General features: G+C 50.0%; 1 protein-coding gene across 3 annotated transcripts; it reads right to left on the minus strand.

The window, feature by feature from the left end:
- Positions 1–9,511: 9,511 nt before the first annotated feature.
- Positions 9,512–11,358, minus strand: LOC142831744 (carbonyl reductase [NADPH] 2-like). 3 transcript variants are annotated; one of them, XM_075942126.1, is made up of 9 exons: positions 11,307–11,358; positions 10,820–10,917; positions 10,562–10,716; positions 10,436–10,478; positions 10,277–10,339; positions 10,225–10,234; positions 10,071–10,162; positions 9,723–9,840; positions 9,512–9,632 (listed from the first exon to the last, which is right to left on the minus strand). In XM_075942126.1, exons 1-9 carry the CDS (start codon positions 11,356–11,358, stop codon positions 9,529–9,531), a joined length of 735 nt encoding a protein of 244 aa, XP_075798241.1. In that variant the 3' UTR covers positions 9,512–9,528. The 3 variants fall into 3 exon arrangements, with proteins under 3 accessions (XP_075798241.1, XP_075798240.1, XP_075798239.1); XM_075942125.1 differs by lacking the exon at positions 10,225–10,234 and having other exon boundaries at positions 10,071–10,135; positions 10,240–10,339; XM_075942124.1 differs by lacking the exon at positions 10,225–10,234 and having other exon boundaries at positions 10,240–10,339.
- Between the last annotated feature and the right edge of the window lie 8,161 nt (positions 11,359–19,519).

A 19,519-nucleotide genomic window follows, 5' to 3' on the forward strand; every position in this document is an offset into this window, starting at 1 on the left:
CAACACATGGGATGGAACCACCGGTACACATACGTGAGCATGGCAGTTATGCGTTTTGTGCGTGGGGTACGCTGGTGATATGGGAGAGCATAGGCATAGCTGCTGTGTGCGTGGTTGTGCCTGGGTACATAGGCACATGGGTAGTGTTTGTGTGAACGTGGCTGAGAGAGGGTCTGGACCCTGGCCCACGTGCGCTTGTGTGTGCTGGTGCATAGAGATGTGATCGGTGGTCCCTGGCCCACGTGCGCTTGTGTGTGCTGGTGCATATGATTTCAACCTGAGATGGGCTTACGGCTTCCCGGTGTCACTGGAGGGGCTTGTGTGTGTGAAGGGCAGGAAGTAGTAAGTCGTGACTGGGTTGTGCTCACCAGAAGTGAAACTCACCTCAGAGCCCTGCATGGTGGTGCAAGCCAGTAATCTCAGCTCTGGAAGATGGAGAATTCAAGACCAGACTGCGCTATGCAGATCTGGCTCCAGCATTAAGACACCGGGGGCTAGCAGATGGTGCGGTCACTGCAGGGCTTACCCTGAAAACCTGAGGATATGGATTTGGGCCACAAAACCCACATTAAGAGAAAACAAGCCGGGCGGTGGTGGCACACGCCTTTAGACCCAGCACTCGGGAGGCAGAGGCAGCCAGATCTCTGTGAATTTGAGGCCAACTTGATCTACAGAGCTGGTTCCAGGACAGCCAGGGCTACACAAGGAAACCCTGTCTCAAACAACCAAAGAGAGAGAGAATAAAACAAGATGTGTCGCACCTGAGGGTAGGCTGCACATGAAGAACAGGCGTGTACACACAGAATGGCACCTGGGGGTAGGCTACACATGAACAGTCATACACACAAGGAAGAGGAAACTCCATCTTGGGTCAAACCCTATAGGCTTTGGGGTCCTTAGCCTGCTGGGTTCCAGGGAAAAGCTCTGGTTCTGCACAGTCGGGTTCCTGGTAGAAGGCCAAAGACTGAGGCTGGGAAATAGTTGAACGGGATGAGCTAGAAGCATGGAGCGTGGGAGCTGAGGCTGAGAGACAGGCACACAGTCGGATGGATGAGCTTGAAGCATGGAGGATGGAGCGTGGAAGCTGCTGCAGAGTCCTCAGCAACATAGAGATATGAGGGAGGAAAGGTGTCCCTTGTATCCGCCAACGCAGCTATGACCTAGTCACCTGCCTGGGACCCTAATGTGGGCACGTGGCAAGTCACCACCCCACCCAGCACCTGGAGTTCGGAAGCCTCCTCTGATTTCCTCCTTAGCCTGCAGTGTATTCTCTCAGGGGCTCCACCAGTAAACACAGTGTCTGGATTGCAAGGACCAAGGACAAGAGCAGTCTACACCAACAGGAGGGGTGTTTGTAGACTGCAAGGGTGGTAACCACCCAGAGCCGACCAGATTGGGACTGCCAGGGCCTTTCCAGAGTTAATGCAGCTTACTTAAGGATAAAGACTATGTGGTTGTATCCCCAGTACCTCCACCTGCCAAGGCTGATCCCGTGACCTAAGCATCACATAGCCCACTATATCTGTGAAAGAGCAGCTCCCACCCCATCCTGGGATCTCTAGATCATGAGGAGAAAGCAGATTAATAAATGCCCTCTTAACTGGGTGGTGGTGGTACACACTTATAATCCTAGCACTCAGGAGGCAGAGGCAGGCAAATCTCTTTAAGTTCGAGGCCAGCCTGGTCTACAGAGTGAGTTTCAAGACATCTAGGGCTGATACACAGAAAAACTTGATCTCAAAAGAGAAGAAAAATCAGTCTGGGTGTGGCGGTGAGTACCTATAATCTCAGCACTCAGTATGTAGAGGAAGAGGATTAGGAGTCAAAACTTCCTAATGAATTTGAGACCATCCAAGTACACAACTGATATTTTCCAAATGCATGACCTTCTGGATATAGCTATGTCATGTTTTCCTGTCCACAGTTCACAGTTTCCGGTTTGTTGGTGTGTGTGTGTGTGTGTGCGCGCGCGTGCGCACACGCCGCGTGTGTGTATGTATAAGACAGACCTCTCTGTCTCTGTGAGTGTGTTCACCTCTGCATATTTGTGTTCATCTAGAGGTCTGAGGTGGTTGACAGTCATCTTCAATTGATCTCCACACTATTTTGAGACAGGGTCTCTCAGTGAAAATGAAACTTACCGTTTCAGCTAGACTGGATGTCAGAGAGTCAACACCCTTCTTCTTCCCTCCTCCCTCCTCCCTCCTTCCATGATCCTCTTGCTCCTTCCCCAGGCTTGGGTGACAGATGTCTGCTGCCTCCTTGCTCAACTTTTTACCTGGATGCTAGGGATCCAAGCTAAGGCCATATTTGTACAAGGACACGACTCACTGAGCCATCTCCCCAGCCCCACTTTAGGATGTGTAGTGAGAGGTGTTCTTTTTCACATTAGTTCCTAAGTTGTGACAGCGCTGGTTGCGTCCCTCTGGCTCACATAGCCTCCAGCGGCTCTCAAAAGCTTGCCTTTCTCTACTTCTTGGGGAAAGTCTTTGGAAAGGCCTGAGGTTCCATCAACACAGCTGGCTAGTCTCTGATATTTCTGATATTTGTGTGATTGACATTGGGGCCAGGAAGCCTTCCAAGGCTCCTTGGATTTTTTTTTTTAAAGATTTATTTATTATGAGTATAGAGTTCTGCCTGCATGTATGCCTGGACACCAGAAGAGGGCACCAGATCTCATTACAGATGGTTGTGAGCCACCATGTGGTTGCTGGGAATTGAACTCAGGACCTCTGGAAGAGCAGCCAGTGCTCTTAACCTCTGAGCCATCTCTCCAGCCCTAGATGTTTGGTTTTTACTCAAAGAGCAAGAGACCCGGAGCTACCATGAGCTCCACATCTCCACAGCTCTCAGGGAGGGTGCTGCAACAGGCCGAGTTAATCCTGACGGAAACTTGTAAAACAGACAGAAAGAGGGTAAGGTTCCTCTCCTCTGGAGAAGCTGAGCTCTGAGCTGGGTTGTCAAGGAGGTGTGACTGTCAATTCTCTCACTCTTGGTCAAGCTGAAGGCTCTGCACAACATTTTTGTGTTTCTCTTGGGTGACTAGCCATGCACTAATGTCCAGTTTTTGGCTGTGGCTGCAGATTTTAGTCATTTTTTACTCTGATCTGGTCATTCCTGCAGCTCAGCTGTTCTGGGAAGAGACTTGAGTCTCAGACTTGAGCCCCTGGTGGTCTGTAAGCAACAGTGGAACATCATGCAAGGAAGACTAAAGGGGCGCATACACCTCAGGAGCAGGGGTGGAGTGTGAAGATGGGCAGCAAGGGCACCTAGGGACGAGCTTGAAGGTTGGTTGCTGAAGCACCGGGAACCTCACAAGCTCAGCTCCCGGAACGCCAGGCACACGGACAGCAGGCGGCGCTGCAGTACAGACAGAGCCGCTGACTGGGGGCAGAAGAGAGTGGTTGCTGTCCCAAGTCCTTCCAGCACCTGGGGCTGGGTCCACCTCTAGGAAGTCAGCGAAGCAGTGATCTTCTCCTTTGTAAAGAATAAAAGAGTCGTTGGATGAGAGCCTGTTGAGGTGTGTGTGTGTGTGTCCCCTAGCAACGACATTGAATGGTAAGTCAATATTCCTTCTGGTGGTCATGGCACTAGGGTTCACGGGGGTGCCCCACGCTCTCTCAAGATGGGTGACTTGAGATCACAAGGAAAGAAGAATTAAGCCCCAGGTGTGTGTAGCACAGGTTTTATAGGACATAGAGCGTGAGCTCATCCATCAGATGACCAGGGGAAACCATGAGTCACCTGGTTGATCCAGGGAGGTGTTTGGGGATGACACCTGTGTGAGAGAGTAGGGAATTCTGGCTCAGGGTCACACCAGGATCTCAGTGTCACGGTCTAAATTCAGGTATGCAGGGGAAAGCCATAGCCGGCTAGTCACAGCAAGGCCAACGGGTCTGGTGGTTGTTCAGGACACAGGAAGAATGGAGTAGTGATGTTTAGAAGTTAGGGAGTCCTCAGGGTTACTTGACGTTAGTAAAGGACTGGTGAGGTGGCTTAGTGGATAAAAAGGTGCTTGCCATCAGGTTACATAACCTGAATTTAGTCCCGGGGCCCACATATTGGAGCCAACTCCCAAAAGGTTGTTCTTTAGTCTCCGCATGCCATACGGCAAACTTGCACACATACATGCAGACAAAATCAATAAAAATGTAATTTTTTTGGGGGGGGAGGGGGTTTCTCTGTGTAGTCCTGGCTGTCCTGGAACAAGTTCTGTAGCCCAGGCTGGCTTCAAATTCACAGAGATCCACCTGTCTCTGTCTCCTAAGTGCTGGGATTGAAGGTGAGAGCCACCACTGCCTGGCTTAATAAAATTTCTTTTTTTTTAATTTTTTTTAAAGATTTATTTATTATGTGTATAGCATTCCTTCCCTGTGTGCCCACATGCCAGAAGGGGGCGCCAGGTCTCATTACAGATGGTTCTGAGCCACCATGTGGTTGCTGGGAATTGAACTCAGGACCTCTGGAAGAGCAGTCAGTGCTCTTAACCACTGAGCCATCTCTCCAGCCCCCAATAAAATTTCTTGAACAATATCTTCTACACTGCTTTTTCTAAATCTCTTGGACCCCACACAGTGATGGAAAACCTGACATCTTTGCATCTGTTTTCGTCTTTCTCCTTTAGACATCTTCCTATTGATTTTGAGCCCCCCAAAGGCTCCTAAACCTGCAGTTTTCTGTGAGGCAAGGCTAGACGACCTTGGAGAACCAGACCCACCCAGGCCAGACTGCTTGTTGGACTCCTGGCTACAACTTTCCGTGTTCAACCCTATGCCTCACATCAGTACCCAGACAGCGGGCTCAGAGCCCACTAAACCCTTTCTTTCCCCAGTGTGGCCACATTGATTAACCCCCCCCCCCCGCTTCATGATTTCTCTTCTCTTTAATGCACTGGGGACACACAAGCCTGGCCTGTTGGGATTTCCAGGGCCAGGCGTCTGCCTGGAAACTCCAGTAACAAACCTTTATGACCCAGGGCAGGAGAAAGCATGCCTTTGAAGGCCACCCCAGCCAAATCTCCAGGCAAAGACTAGCGCCTGCCCTCCTAGGCCTGAGAGAAAGATCTCCACTAGCCCTTTTCCCAACAGAGCATGTTGGACCTTGCTTTTATTGTTTCTTTGAGGTCTTCTGGAATATTCTATGATTAGGCCATTTGGTTTTTGCAGGTAAATGAGTTTTATTTTTATTTTTGTGTAAGGGTAAGTTTACTCTGTACATCACATTCATGCAGTGCCTACAGAGGCCAGAAGAGGGCATCGGATCCCCTGGAACTGGAGTTACAGATGGTTGTGAATCACCAAGTGGGTGCTGGGAATTGAACTCAGGTCTACAAGAGCAGTCAGTGCTCTTAACCACTGAGCTATCTCTCCCACCCCTGGCAGGGAAACTTGAAATTTTGTAGGGACCATGGCTTGTTCTTTATTTCTTTGCTGTGTGGGCTTTTCACACTATTTTAAACCTAGGCCATTTATTTTATTTTACTTTATTTTATTTATTTTTTTAAAGATTTATTTATTTATTGTGTATACAACATTCTGCCTCTATGTTTGTTTTTAGATAGGAAACTTGAAATCCAGAAAGTAAGACGGCTCAAGGTACCTTAAGGGGCTGGGTGTTGTCAGATCTCCGTTTTTACTCTAAGAGCCCTAGGAAATGTTGAATGCGCTATCAAGGTGCCTCCAAGGGAGAACTCCAGCCGATTGGTCCTCTTGTTGCGAACCTATGACTCAAGGAACTGTAGGGATGCGTGAAGTCCTTAGCGAATGTTTTGTTGGCGTGGACGCATCAAGGACCACCACTGCCTCAGTCCTGTGGGAGTGGCAAAGCCTCGCCCTTGGTCTGAGGGCAGGCGGAGCCTTCCTCTGCTGCCTCTGGTCTGACTGGAAGGTGACAGTGTTTGCAGAAAACATTCAGTGTAGTTTTCTGCACCCACACTGGACGACCTTAAGTCTGCTCTCCTATGGAGGTCAGCTAGCCCTGGCTCCTCATTCAGTGGTATACAGTAAGTCCATCTCCCTTGTTCAACCATGTGTCATAAACACACTGAGATGGGGGGGGCACTGTGGCCTTTCTGTCGCTGAGTGCAGACCACCTGGTCCCTGGTTTCCTGTGTCCATGCCTTTGTCACTTCTATTTCTCCCTCCCTGCCCCAGTGAGGGTTCCAGGGCCTAAGCTGGTTCTCTGGATTGGTGTTACCCTTTCCACTCATCAGGGCATAACTGCCTGTCTGTCTATAGCAGTGGGCTTGACGGGAGCTGGCAATCCGGTGGCAGCTGTCTCATTGAGAGATCTAGCTGCACGCTCTTCCAGCCCATTCCAGTGACTCTAGGTGACTAGGGTATTAGGGGAGGCATTAGGGACGCCAGAAGCTTCATGACAAGCAGTAATCTTGTAGGGAGCCACGTAAGAAAAAGACACCTGGTCCTGGCTTGGCAGGAACTCCAGCAACTTGCTCAGAAGGTGCACTGTGTGAGCATGTTTAGCTGACCCAGGGGACAGCGTGTGGGCATGTTTAGTTGACCCAGGGGACAGCATGTGGGCATGTTTAGTTGGCCCAGGGGACTGCGTGTGGGCATGTTTAGTTGACTCAGGGCATGTTGGGTGGCATCTTTCAGGCTGGTTTAACCTGCTTTACTCTGACCAGGTGTTATGAACACAGTATGTCAGAAATAGGATACACTTGCGTCTTTCCACAATGTCAGAATGTATTATGTAAAGGAAAACTCACAAGCTACTTTGGTTTGCTACAATTTACAAGTAATTTCAACTTCCTTTGATGGCCTGGCTGTAGGCAAGCAAGGTTTTACCTTATTACTTTAGTCATAGGTAACAACTCTGAGTTGCAGGTTACCAAATGGCTACAAAATATTTAAAGAAGCTTGCTATGAAGACCTGAGTGGCCTTGAACTCACAGAGATCCACTTGCCTCTGCTTCCCTGAATGCTGTGGTTAAAGGTGAGTGCTATCACATGTGTTTGCTTATTTCTTTTAATGATTTATTTTCTGTTTCATGTGCAGTGGTGTTTTGCCTGTATGTATGTCTGCATAAGAGTGTCAGATCCTCTGGAACTGGCAATACAGAAGATTGTGAGCTGCCGTGTGGGCGCTGGGAATGGAACTCAGGTCCTCTGGAAGAGTAGCCAGTACTCTTAACCATTGAAGCATCTCTCTAGCCCCCGTGTTTGCTTATTTTTGACACAGGCTCTTACACAGCCCAGTATGACTTTGAACTTGCTGTGTAGTTGAACTCCTGATCCTTTTGCCTCCACTTCAAGAGCAGGGATCCCAGGATTTCATCACAAGACTCCTTTTATACAAACCCGGGGATTTGACAAACGCGTTCTACCTATGGAGTAGCGTCTCTAGCCCTCTCTTTGGTTTTTTAATTTTGTGTGTGTGCATGTGAAGCACGTGTGCAGATGCATAACTGTGGGCATGAAGAGCCCTGGGTCGGCCATCTTCAGCAATACCACCCACTTCATTTGAGAGCAGGGCTCCTATTGGCTTGGAAATCACCATTAGGCTAAAGGCTGGCCACTGAGCCCCCAGGGATCTGCCTGTCTCCACTGCCCTAGCACAGGGATTGAAAGAGCACACTTTTGCCAGGACGGTGGTGGCACAAGCCTTTAATCCCAGTACTCGGGAGGCAGAGGCAGATGGATCTGTGTGAGTTCGAGGCCAGCCTGGTCTAGAGAGTGAATTCCAGGACAGCCAGGGCTGATACACAGAGAAACCCTGTCTTGAAACAAAAAGGAAGGAAGGAAAGAAAAAAGAAACACCACAAAGCAACTTGGGGAGGAAAGGGTTTGTTTGGCTTACACTTCCACATCACTGTCCATAATCAAAGGAAATCAGGACAAGAATTCAAGCAGGACAGGAACTTGGAGGAAGGAACTGATTCAGAGGCCAGGGATGACTGATTACTGGTTTGTTGACCCATGGCCTACACAGCCTGGTTTTGGTCGTTGTTGTTGTTGTTTTGAGACAGGGTTTCTCTGTGTAACTGAAATTCCAGAGATACACCTGCCTCTGTGAGAGCCAAAGTTACATATAGAATTTTAATTACTACGCCTATGAGACCCATGAAACAAAAATGCCTCTGATCTGCAGCCCCTTGCCCAAGACAAACAGTTCCTGAGATACTGGAGGCTACTGTTTATGGAGATAACGAGCCACGTTTTCACTCCCTAAACAAGTTTGTTTGACCCATCTACACCGGATGTGCTAGATCACACACAGGCAGGCGATACATCAGGCGGTATGCTTGCCCCTGATTGGATGTAGGCTGAAGTACATCAGGATGTATGCTTGCCCGTGATTGGATATAGGCTGGAGGTACATCAGGCTGTGTGCTTGCCCCTGATTGAACCTGATGGGAAAAGCAATGAATTATGGGTTTTCCTTCTTAAACCTCTGCAAACCATTATTGTAGGCCATTTCCCAGGAACTTGGGTATGGACCTGGCCAGAGCCCATTCACCGGGCCAGAATTAATTAAAGCTTGCTCCAAATTTGACTTTAAACTGTGGTAGTGGTCTTATTCTCCATCGGTGGGATTAACACCTCTACCTCCCAAGTGCTGAGATTAAAGACATGTGCCACCACCATCTGGCTCAGCCTGCTTTCTTTCACACAGAATACAGGACCACCAGCCCCGGATGGCACCAACCACATGGCTTGGGCCTTCCACATTGACCGTCAATTTGGAAAATGCCTTACAGCTGGTTCTTATGGAGGCATTTCTCAGTTGAGGCTCCCTCCTCTCTAATGACTCTAGCTTGTGTCACAAGGGTTAAATAAGTAGATACGGGCTGGAGAGATGGCTCAGCGGTTAAGAGCATTGCCTGCTCTTCCAAAGGTCCTGAATTCAATTCCCAGCAACCGCATGGTGGCTCACAACCATCTGTAATGAGATCTGGTGCCCTCTTCTGGCCTGCAGGCATACACACAGACAGAATACTGAGAATACTGTATACATAATAAATAAATAAATCTTAAAAAAATATAAGTAGATTCAGCTAACTCTCCATAGCTGGATCAGTCCAGTGCACTCTGAGAAACTGCACCCTGGTGCTAGGGGGCCGCTTCTGTCACGCCCACTTCCATTCAGCCAATAACCATGACAGAAGGCGGTCTTGTTTGACTATACCCTCCTTTTTAAAAGCCAACTGTCCTCGATCCCAATCCCAGGTCAGACAGGGCCACCACAGACCATGAGGTGAGGGGCAGACACAGGGCAGCAGCTGGATCCAACAGGGGGAATCAGGGACAGACGGCACAAGACACTGCCGTGTGACAATCCACAAATTGGCCTTGCAAGGCAACCACTCCCGTGTCTCGGGTACGAGCTTTCACAGTTTGGGATACAATGATCATTTATTGAGGCAAATTAGCCCAGCCCAGCTGGTGTGGAAGTGGGGATCCTGGAGTCTAAAATTGGGGACGGACATGGGGTGGGTTGAAGGCGGTGGCCTCCTGGTGTGAGGGTGGGGCTGGAGAGGCCCTCAGGGATCCACTGCATCCGGGCAGTCTAGGAAGCCAGGTACCCAGCGTCCACCAGGATGCCAGAGCCACTGGTCGAGGCGCTGCTGTCGCTGAGCAGGAAGAGGATGCTGTTGACGACATCCTCCACCTCTGCAGGAGAACAGAGCAGTCAGGGCTTCTGCTTGCTCACCTGACTGCTGGGAGCCAACCCTGATTCCCTCACCCACGCCCCCAGCTGACCTGCGAACTTCCTCAGCGGGTGGCGCTCCTTGAGCTTCTTGGAAAAGTCAGGGTTTGCAGAGACTTTCTTGCCCATATCAGTCAGCACCACAGTGGGGTTTACGGAGTTTACCCGGATCTGGGGCCAGAAGCCACAGTTGGTGGCACAGCCAATGAGCTAGCCCTACCCACACTCTCAGGACTTGCCCAGCACAAGCCTGATGAGAGTGTTTCACTCTGCGCAGCTGAGCACTGACCCTGCTGCTCAGAGCGGTGTGCAGGCTGCGAGCCCCACCCCATCCTCACCCTCAACCCCCAGCCCTGCCCCAGGTGCCCATCATCTGACTACACCCAGGCTCCTGTGCCTACCTTGTGTGGCCCCAGCTCCATGGCCATGGCTTTGGTCAACATGGTTATTGCTCCCTTGGTGGAACCTGTGAATGTGTGGGTGCTGAGAACCCCTTAATCATTCAGCCTCCTCCTGAGAGACCCACCCAGAACCTCCTCCTCCTCCTACCACAACGAATGGTGCACTCACTATAGGTGGCCAGGCCAGGGAAGGTGACATAGGCCACCATGCTGGAGACGTTGACAATGGACCCTGGCACTCCACGGCTAATCATGCCCTTGGCTACAATCTGGAAGCCAAGAGGTAGGGGTAGCTCACTGTGCCCTATGCCATCCCACCCTCCTCAGGTGCTCATCCCCGGGTCACAGAACTTCTACCATCTCACCTGGGACACCTGCAACACAGAGCGCACATTCACCTTGAAGGACCTGGCAGGAGAGGAACAACGTCTTCCCGCACCACCCAACTTCCACAACCCTCCCCAGCCTGCCCATGCCTCCCAAGTGCCCACCTGTCAAAAACCTCCTTGGTAGACTCTATGAAAGGCTGTACCAGCGCCACGGCTGCATTGTTCACCAGCAGGTCCACGGGGCCAATACCGCCCAGCGCCTTCTCCGTGGCCTCCCAGTCACCCAGGTCCACACACACGGGCTCTATGCCCGGACACTGTGGGAGACATAGTTGGTGACTGAGGCATTGTCCCTGTCAGCTTCTGATGTATCCCTGAGGGTGGGGAGCAGGCCCAGGCCAGGCAGGGCTGTATGCTCACCTCTTTGGCGAGGCTGACCAGGTCTGCACTGGTGCGTGTCACGGCCACCACTTTGGCTCCCGAGGCGTGCAGGGCCTTCACGGTGTCACGCCCAATCCCTGTAAGGATGGAGAGTGGCCTGGTCACACCCGGGGTCTGTTGCTCCCGTGTCCCTGCAGCCAGCGGAGAGAGGGTGCTGGCCAAAAGGTTATAAGCCAGGATTAGACGGGACTATCCCTGAGCAGAGGTCAGACTGACTAGTACCATGCTGAAGGGGGCACCAAGGCAGTACCCTCCTGATGATCCCAGAGAAGGATATTTCTGGTGCCCATCTGCCCAGCCTGGATCTAGAGGGCTGCCTTGGAGCCGAGTGGCATTCTATTCTATCCCTGTGGGCAGTGGGTCTCCAGCCAGGCGACAGAAGCCGTCCTGGGTGAAGTGAGAGTCAGGGTCGGTAGGATTGGGCTGTGACAAGGTCACCTTCGGGCCCCTTTCCTCTCCCACTCACCTTTCCCTGCCCCTGTCACCAGGGCCCGCAGGCCTTTGAAATTCAGCTTCATGCTGCTGACATCCACGGTGTCCTCCTGCAAGGGGAGGGGCTGAAGTTGTCAAGATTGAACTGGAAGATGGGACAGGGTTGGGGTTAGGGGCAGATGACCTGTTCCCTGTGGGGCTTGAGGAAGCAACGGAAAGGAGTATGTGCACACGTGCAGAAGGCCTGACAACATCGTGGGAAAAGAGTCCACACACACACATGTATGCACACACACACCATACACGCACACACACACACCATGCATGCACGCACACCCCCCCACATGCACACGCACCACACACACCACACACGCTCACACGCACACACACACACACACACCATGCATGCACGCACCCCCCCCACATGCACACGCACCACACACACCACACACGCTCACACGCACACACACACACCACACATGCTCACACGCACACACACACACCATGCATGCACGCACCCCCCCCACATGCACACGCACCACACACACCACACACGCTTACACGCACACACACACACCACACATGCTCACACGCACACACACACACCATGCATTCACGCACACCCCCCCACATGCACACGCACCACACACACCACACATGCTCACACGCGCACACACACTACACATGCACACACGTACACACACACATACTACACATGCACACACGTACACACACACTACACATGCTCACACGCACACTACACATGCTCACACACGCACACACACCATGCATGCACGCACACCCCCCCACATGCACACGCACACACACTACACATGCTCACACGTACACACACACACTACACATGCACACACACACTACACATGCTCACACACACACACACACTACACATGCACACACACACACTACACATGCTCACACGCACACACACACACTACACATGCTCACACACACCATGCATGCACGCACACCCCACACACATGCACACGCACACACACTACACATGCTCACACGCACACACACTACACATGCACACACGTACACACACATACCACACATGCACACACGCGCACACACACACACTACACATGCACACACGCGCACACACACACACATGCACACACGTGCGTGTGAGAGGGCCTGACACAGCGATGTAGTGGGAGAGAAGGTGGCAGACTGGGGACAGGATTTGTGTTTAATTAATTAATTTGTGTTTTCAGCATTCCAGCACTTAATCTTGAACCCAGGGCCCTGGAGCACAAATGGTCAAGACGCCTGCTGAGCCACACTCAGCCTAGGGAAGTGAAAATTCTGCGTTTGGGATTCGCCTGGTCTGGACAGAAGCACCAGCTTGTAATGTTCTTTCTTATTGTTATAAATGAGGGTAGTGGCCTGATCTAGCTGCAGCAAGTGACTTAGATGCCTGCTTGGAGCAAGAAGACCGTGGGCACTGAACCCAAATGCCCAGCAGCCCAAGGACCCCACTGTGCCTGTTGTCTGTCCTGTGAGGACAGTGGGGTCCTTCTTACCTCTCCTTCCTCTGCTGCCCCTACTAGCCTGGGACTCTGCCCGTAGTGACCACACAGAGGCACCTTCTGTCCCCTGAGGGGTGACTCTTGCGAATCTAAGCATGGATTCTGGGGTTTCCTGCCCCAGTAGTGACCCCTGAGTCCCTCTGTGGGTCTCTACTTCTCAGAGTAGACAGGTGGCTCTTTCGGGATACAGTTTGAAGAAACAATCAGAGGGTTTATGTTCACCTCAGTTCCACCGGAGGCTCTCCTGTCTTGTGTACCAGGGATCAAGGAACAAGTAGGTCAGTCCAGGAAGTCATGGTCACATGGCATCTGCACCAGGCAGGGGGCTCAGGCGCACAGACCATCTCAGGGACAGCCCCAGGGAGAGGTGAGCTCAGACTCCTGCCTGCTGCCTCTCCCTTCCTCAGCCAGGTTCAGCCCCGAGACCTTGTGACTCTAAAGATGTCAGCTGTATTTCAGGTGCTCTTTTTCTAGTGTATTTCAGGGTCCCTGGCATGATTTGGGTGTGACTCCCTCAGAGAAGGCTGAGGAAGCCTCACTAGCGCAGGGATAGCAATAGTACCCTTCCACCAAGTATCCCTCCACACTGGTGTTCCGTGATTGTCCTGGGGCTCCGGGGGACAACAGACACCGTGAGAAGCTGGGGGCCAGCGCCATGCCAGAGAGTCTGTCCCAGGGCACACACAGGTTGACACCAGATTTGCTGCTGCCTGGTAGAGTTTCCTCACCACATCCAGGGACAGATCATACCTGCTCACTGACTGTGTCCTTGATCCGAGCTGGAGCAAGTCACCCGAGTCCTACAGCCAACCTTCAGTGGTGCTGAATGCAGGGGTCTCGCCTGATCTACTTTCCCCCTTCTATGATGAAAGCAGCTGATTGTGATCAACCTTCCATGGGGTTACTCCTGGATCCCCTGGGAAAAGGGTGGTCTTTCAGGGTTTGTTGCTAATCTCTATTGCCGGCCAGTTGGGCATCAGACAGTGGTTTATCAAGGACCCGGTAGATGTGAGTCCCTGCCTCTGAGCCTATCTCCACAACCCCGAGCTGCAGAGAGAATGGCTGATGCCCACAGAAAGGGGGCGTCCTCGCCTGGGTTTTGTAGCTGTAGTCCTCCGCTAGCCTAGCCCTTTGGGGGGCATTTCTTCAGGGTGAAACTATCTCCACTCTCCATAGCTCTCGCCTTACCTCTGCCACCTGTGTGCTCTGAAGATTTCCAGAGTCACACGCTGAGCCCTAACTCCTGCGTTATGTGGGCAAGTGTTGTAAAATAGTTTCCTTCAATATTAACATTCCACCCGCGCTGGCGGTGGTGACGCACACCTTTAATCCCAGCACTCGGGAGGTAGAGGCGGGCGGATCTCTGTGAGTTTGAGACCAGCCTGGTCTACAGAGTGAGTTCCAGGACAGGCTCCAAATCTACACAGAGAAACCCTGTCTGGAAAACCCAACCAACCAACCAACCAAACGAACAAAACATAAAAAGCGTCCTTCAGGGAAACTCCTTAAACAGAAAGGCAAACAGTTCAAAATAGCTTCAGGAAGTCCCTGAAAATAACCAGATTCACTAAGATCCTCCTGCCAGAGTAACAAAAACAAAACAAAACAAAACAAAAAAACCCAAAACACAAAACCAAAAAACCCCAAAAAACTGGGTCACTCTCAGCCACGCCAAGGTTCTGAAACCAGACCAGCCATTTGGTTGTCTGGAAGAGGCTTAGACCAACTGACTGCCTGTGAAGTTGCCTGCGGGGTGCACAGTGTGCTCCAGCTTCCCAGTCTTTGAGTCACTGCTGCTCCTGTGTAACTCCTCAGCTATATGTCTGTAAGTAACCCCAATAAAACACAGGGCTCACAGAATCGGACTATAGCAGTATCTGTACATTGGTCTGTTGCAGGCTTCCTATCCGGAGTGAGTGGAAGAAGTGTGTAAGCTACAGGCCTCTGGATAGAGAGGAGACAAACGTGGCCCATGGCAAATGGCGGTTTATAAAATTAAAGGGAAGCATTCTGGAGGCAGAGGCAGGAGAATCTCTGTGAGTTCAAGGCCAGCCTGGTCTACAAAGTGAGTTCCAGGACAACCATAACTGTTACACAGAGAAACCCTTTCTCAAAAAACAAACTTCATAGCAGCTTTGTTTGTCATAACAAGAACCTGGAAACAGCCTAAATGCCCCTCAGCTGAAGAATGGATAAAGGAAAATGTGGTACATTTACACAATGGGGTACTATACAGCAGAAAAAAGCAACATCTTGAATTTTGCAGGGAAATGGATGGAGCTAGAAAACATTATTTTGAGTGAGGTAATGATGGAGGAGGGTCATCTTTCTATCTGTTGATTTCATTGGTTAAGCAATAAAGAAACTGCTTGGCCCTCATAGCTTAAAACATAGGTGGGTGGAGTAAACAGAACAGAATGCTGGGAGAAAGAAGCTGAGTCAAGGAGTAGCCATGATTCTCCTACCAGACACAGACGCAGGTTAAGATCTTCCCTGGTAAGACACCTCGTGGTGTTACAGGGATATTAGAAATGGGTTAGATCGATATGTAAGAGCTAGCCAATAAGAGGCCAGGCAGTGTTTAAAAGAATACAGTTTCCGTGTAATTATTTCAGGGCATAAGCTAGCCATGTGGGTGGCTGGGTGGTGGGGACACAGCCCTGCCTCTCCGATTACAACAAGGTAACCCAAACACAGAAAGACAATTATCACCTGTACTCACTCATAGGTAGTTTTTATTTTTATTTATTTATTTTTCTTTTTTTAAATTTTATTTATTATGTATACAGTGTTCTGGGCACCAGATCTCATAGATGGGTGTGAGCCATCATGTGGTTGCTGGGAATTGAACTCAGGACCTCTGGCACAGCAGTCAGTGCTCTTAACCACTGAGCCATCTCTCCAGCCCTCATAGGTGGTTTTTAAACATAAAGCAAAGAAAGCCAGCCTACAAACCACAATCCCAGAGAATTTAGACAACAATGAGGACACTAAGAGAAACATACATGGATCTAATATACATGGGAAGTAGAAAGTATAAAAAGACAAGATCTCCTGAATAAATTGGGAGCATGGGGACCTTGGGGGAGGGTTGAAGGGGGAAGGGGAGAGGCAGGGAGGGGAGCAGAGAAAAATGTAGAACTCAATAAATATCACGGGAAAAAAAAAGAAAAGAAAAAAACCAACCAACCACCAAACAAACAAACAAACAAACAAAAAAGTAAAGGGGGAACCCTGTGCTAGGATGAGGTGTTGATTTTAGTTGGGCATGTTAATTGGGTGAGCCAAAGGGGGCTTTTGATTTCTGGACTTTGGTAGTCAGCCTCAGGAGGAGGAAGTGGCCAGGAGGAGATGTTGGTGGCTAGATTTAGGAAGGTAATTGTTGGGTCCAGAGGGGTCTCACAAAGATGGGGACAGACCACCAAAGTCTAATAAACCAGACTTTATTCCAGAAACTAGATTCCAGGAAAAAATTAAAACAAAAAAATAAAATAAAAAATCTCCATGGGGCACAAAAAGCTTATCAGCTTGCTGAGACCACAGCCAGAGATGAATTCTGTAAGGCTGTTTTTTTGGTTTAATCTTAATAAGAGTAGCTTCTCTGGCACAAAGAACTCCAATCAAATCAGATTAGACTGAATTAAAATGCCCATGTTGGGGCTGGAGAGATGCCTGCAGGCCAGAAAAGGGCATCAGATCTCATTACAGATGGTTGTGAGCCACCATGCAGTTGCTGGGAATTGAACTCAGGACCTTTGAAAGACCAGGCAATGCTCTTAACCCCTGAGCCATCTCTCCAGCCCCCAACTTTATATTTCTTTAGTTCTACATTTTTATTTCTGGAATCTACACTTTTATATTCTTAGTCTTGTACCCTTCAGTAATCTAATGTTTTTTAATTAATTAATTTATTTATTTATTATGTATACAATGTTCTGCCTGCATGTGTCCCTGTAGGCCAGAAGTTGGCACCAGATCTTATTATAGGTAGTTATGAATCACTATGTGGTTGCTGGGAATTGAACTCAGGAACTCTGGAAGAACAATCAGTGCTCTTAACCGCTGAGCCATCTCTCCAGCCCCTAATCTAATGGTTTTCAGCAGGGCAGAGGGAAGGGTGAGAGGGACAAGGGCTGCCTGAGCCACACACTTGAGTGGGCAGTGTCCCTTCAGCACCCACACAGGCACAGACTTGTGGTGGTTCCCACCCGTGACCGCAGCTCCTAGGAGACAGAACTGTGGGAGAATCTTTTTGTACACAATGAAGATGTGTCATTGTGATTGGTTTAATAAAAATCTGAATGGCCACTGAGCAGTGGTGGTATATGACTTTAATCCCAGCACTCAGGAGGCAGCGGCAGAGGCAGACAGAGCTCTGTGAGTTCGAGGTGTGTTTTGCAAACTCTGCCCTGGATTCCTAACACCTTGAGGTTTCTTTTGTGGGCACAAGTAATTGTTTTTGTTTTTGGAGACAGGGTTTCTCTGTGTAGCTTTGGAGCTTGTCCTAGAACTCGCTCTGTAGACCAGGCTGACCTCAAACTCACAGAGATCTGCCTTCCTCTGCCTCTTGCATCCTGGAGTTAAAGGTGTGTGCCACCACTGCCCAGTGTGGGCAGAGGTAAGACAACAGCCTAGGGCCTCAGGGGGTATGGGACTGGGTAGGGTAGGGAGCATTCCTACGTTTAGCCTTGATCTCCCCTCCAGATACTGGATTAACAACATCCAGGCTCCATTTCAAGTAGCTAGTTCATAAGCAGGCCATGAGAAGATCTTGACAGCCTAGTCTGTGAGGTGGGAACTGTGTCCAGTGATATGGGACAGTCTCTGAGTAAGACTTGCTTCCTCTGCTGCCATTCCCAAGTTGAACACTTGTGGCTACCGGTGGTGGTGGGGAGCCTGGTGCAAGATCTATCAAAATGGCCAGGTGCCAGCAGAGCATCCTGGTTCCTTGGGCTTATTTATATATTATATTGTTATTATTGTTTGTTTGTTTATTTTTTTAAGACAGGATTTCTCAGCTTTGGAGCCTGTCCTGGAACTCACTCTGTAGACCAGGCTAGCCTCGAACTAACTGAGATTCACCTGCCTCTGCCTCCTGAGTGCTGGGATTAAAGGTATGCACCACCCTGAGATTTAGTTTATGTGTGGAGTGTTTTGTCTGCATGTATGTCTGTGCACGGGAGGGTTGTTAGCTGCTGTGTGGGTTCTGGGAATCAAACCCAGGTCTTCTGGAAGAGCAGCCAGTGTGCCCTTAACTACTGAGATGAGGGACTCCCTGTAGGTATCCAGGCAGGGAAGCAAACCCCTTGAAGAAGGAAAACTCGGTGCAAACAGACTTGGTCAACCTGGGTCAGACTTCAGGAAGTATAATTTGGTGGGGTGTTCGTTGTCAGCGTATTTAAAGCACAGGACAATTTGGGGAAAGGTTTCTGGGCAACAATTGGTCCAATCAGTCCAGTTGTAGGTGCACAATGAAGCTTAAGGTGTGGCTACGTAGAGAGGAGTGACTACACGGAGAGGTGTGACTACACGGAGAAGTGTGACTACACAGAGAGGTGTGACTACACAGAGAGGTGTGACTACACAGAGAGGTGTGACTACACAGAGAGGTGTGACTACACAGAGAGGTGTGACTACACAGAGAGGTGTGGCTACGTAGAGAGGTGTGACTACGTAGAGAGGTGTGACTACACAGAGAGGTGTGACTACACAGAGAAGTGTGACTACACAGAGAGGTGTGACTACACAGAGACTCTCACAGTGTGACTACACAGAGAGGTGTGACTACACAGAGACTCTCACAGTGTGACTACACAGAGAGGTGTGACTACACAGAGAGGTGTGACTACACAGAGAAGTGTGACTACACAGAGAGGTGTGACTACACAGAGACTCTCACAGTGTGACTACACAGAGAGGTGTGACTACACAGAGACTCTCACAGTGTGACTACACAGAGAGGTGTGACTACGTAGAGAGGTGTGACTACACAGAGAGGTGTGACTACACAGAGAGGTGTGACTACACAGACTCACAGTGTGACTACACAGACTCACAGTGTGACTACACAGAGGCTCTCACAGTGTGACTACACAGAGACTCTCACAAAGAGCACACGTGACCTTCAGAGTGGGCTCTGTAGCTAAAGGTCGAAAATCTAGTGTGGTCTCTGACTGACAGCATAGAGAGACGTGATGTCTCCTCTAAGGACAGGTGACAGTCTAGGGAGGGAAGAGGGGGAATTAGAGTGAGGTCTGCCTCCACAGATAGCAAAAAGGTCACCAGGTCGATAACAAATACACTCCCAGCCTTCTGGGAGGGAAATCACGTATTTTATCTCCTCCAATGAGAGATAGATACCTGTGTGTTTAAGATTCCTGGTTTCCATAGTGATCTGTGGGTGCAGACCTCTGTGCCCCCAGCACTGAGATCTTTGCATCCTCCCCACCTTACCTTTGTTTGTTTTTTCTTTTCTTTTTCTTTCTTTCTTTCTTCCTTCCTTCCTTCCTTCCTTCCTTCCTTCCTTCCTTCCTTCCTCTCTCTCTCTCTCTCTCTCTCTCTCTCTCTTTCTTTCTTTCTTTCTTTCTTTCTTTCTTTTTTTGAGACAGGGTTTCTCTGTAGCTTTGGAACCAGTCCTGGAACTCACTCTGTAGACCAGGCTGGTCTCGAACTCACAGAGACCCGCCAGCCTCTG

The sequence above is a fragment of the Microtus pennsylvanicus genome, chromosome 11, assembly GCF_037038515.1.
Source record: "Microtus pennsylvanicus isolate mMicPen1 chromosome 11, mMicPen1.hap1, whole genome shotgun sequence".
NCBI lineage: Eukaryota > Metazoa > Chordata > Mammalia > Rodentia > Cricetidae > Microtus > Microtus pennsylvanicus.

Coding starts and splice junctions, on each gene's coding strand:
- LOC142831744 (XM_075942124.1), bottom strand. CDS start 11,358: ATGAAGCTGAATTTCAAAGGCCTGCGGGCCCTGGTGACAGGGGCAGGG. Junction 10,340..10,435: donor CTGTGTTGCAGGTGTCCCAG/GTGAGATGGTAG, acceptor CTTGGCTTCCAG/ATTGTAGCCAAGGGCATGAT. Junction 10,163..10,239: donor CCCTGGCCTGGCCACCTATA/GTGAGTGCACCA, acceptor TGAATGATTAAG/GGGTTCTCAGCACCCACACA.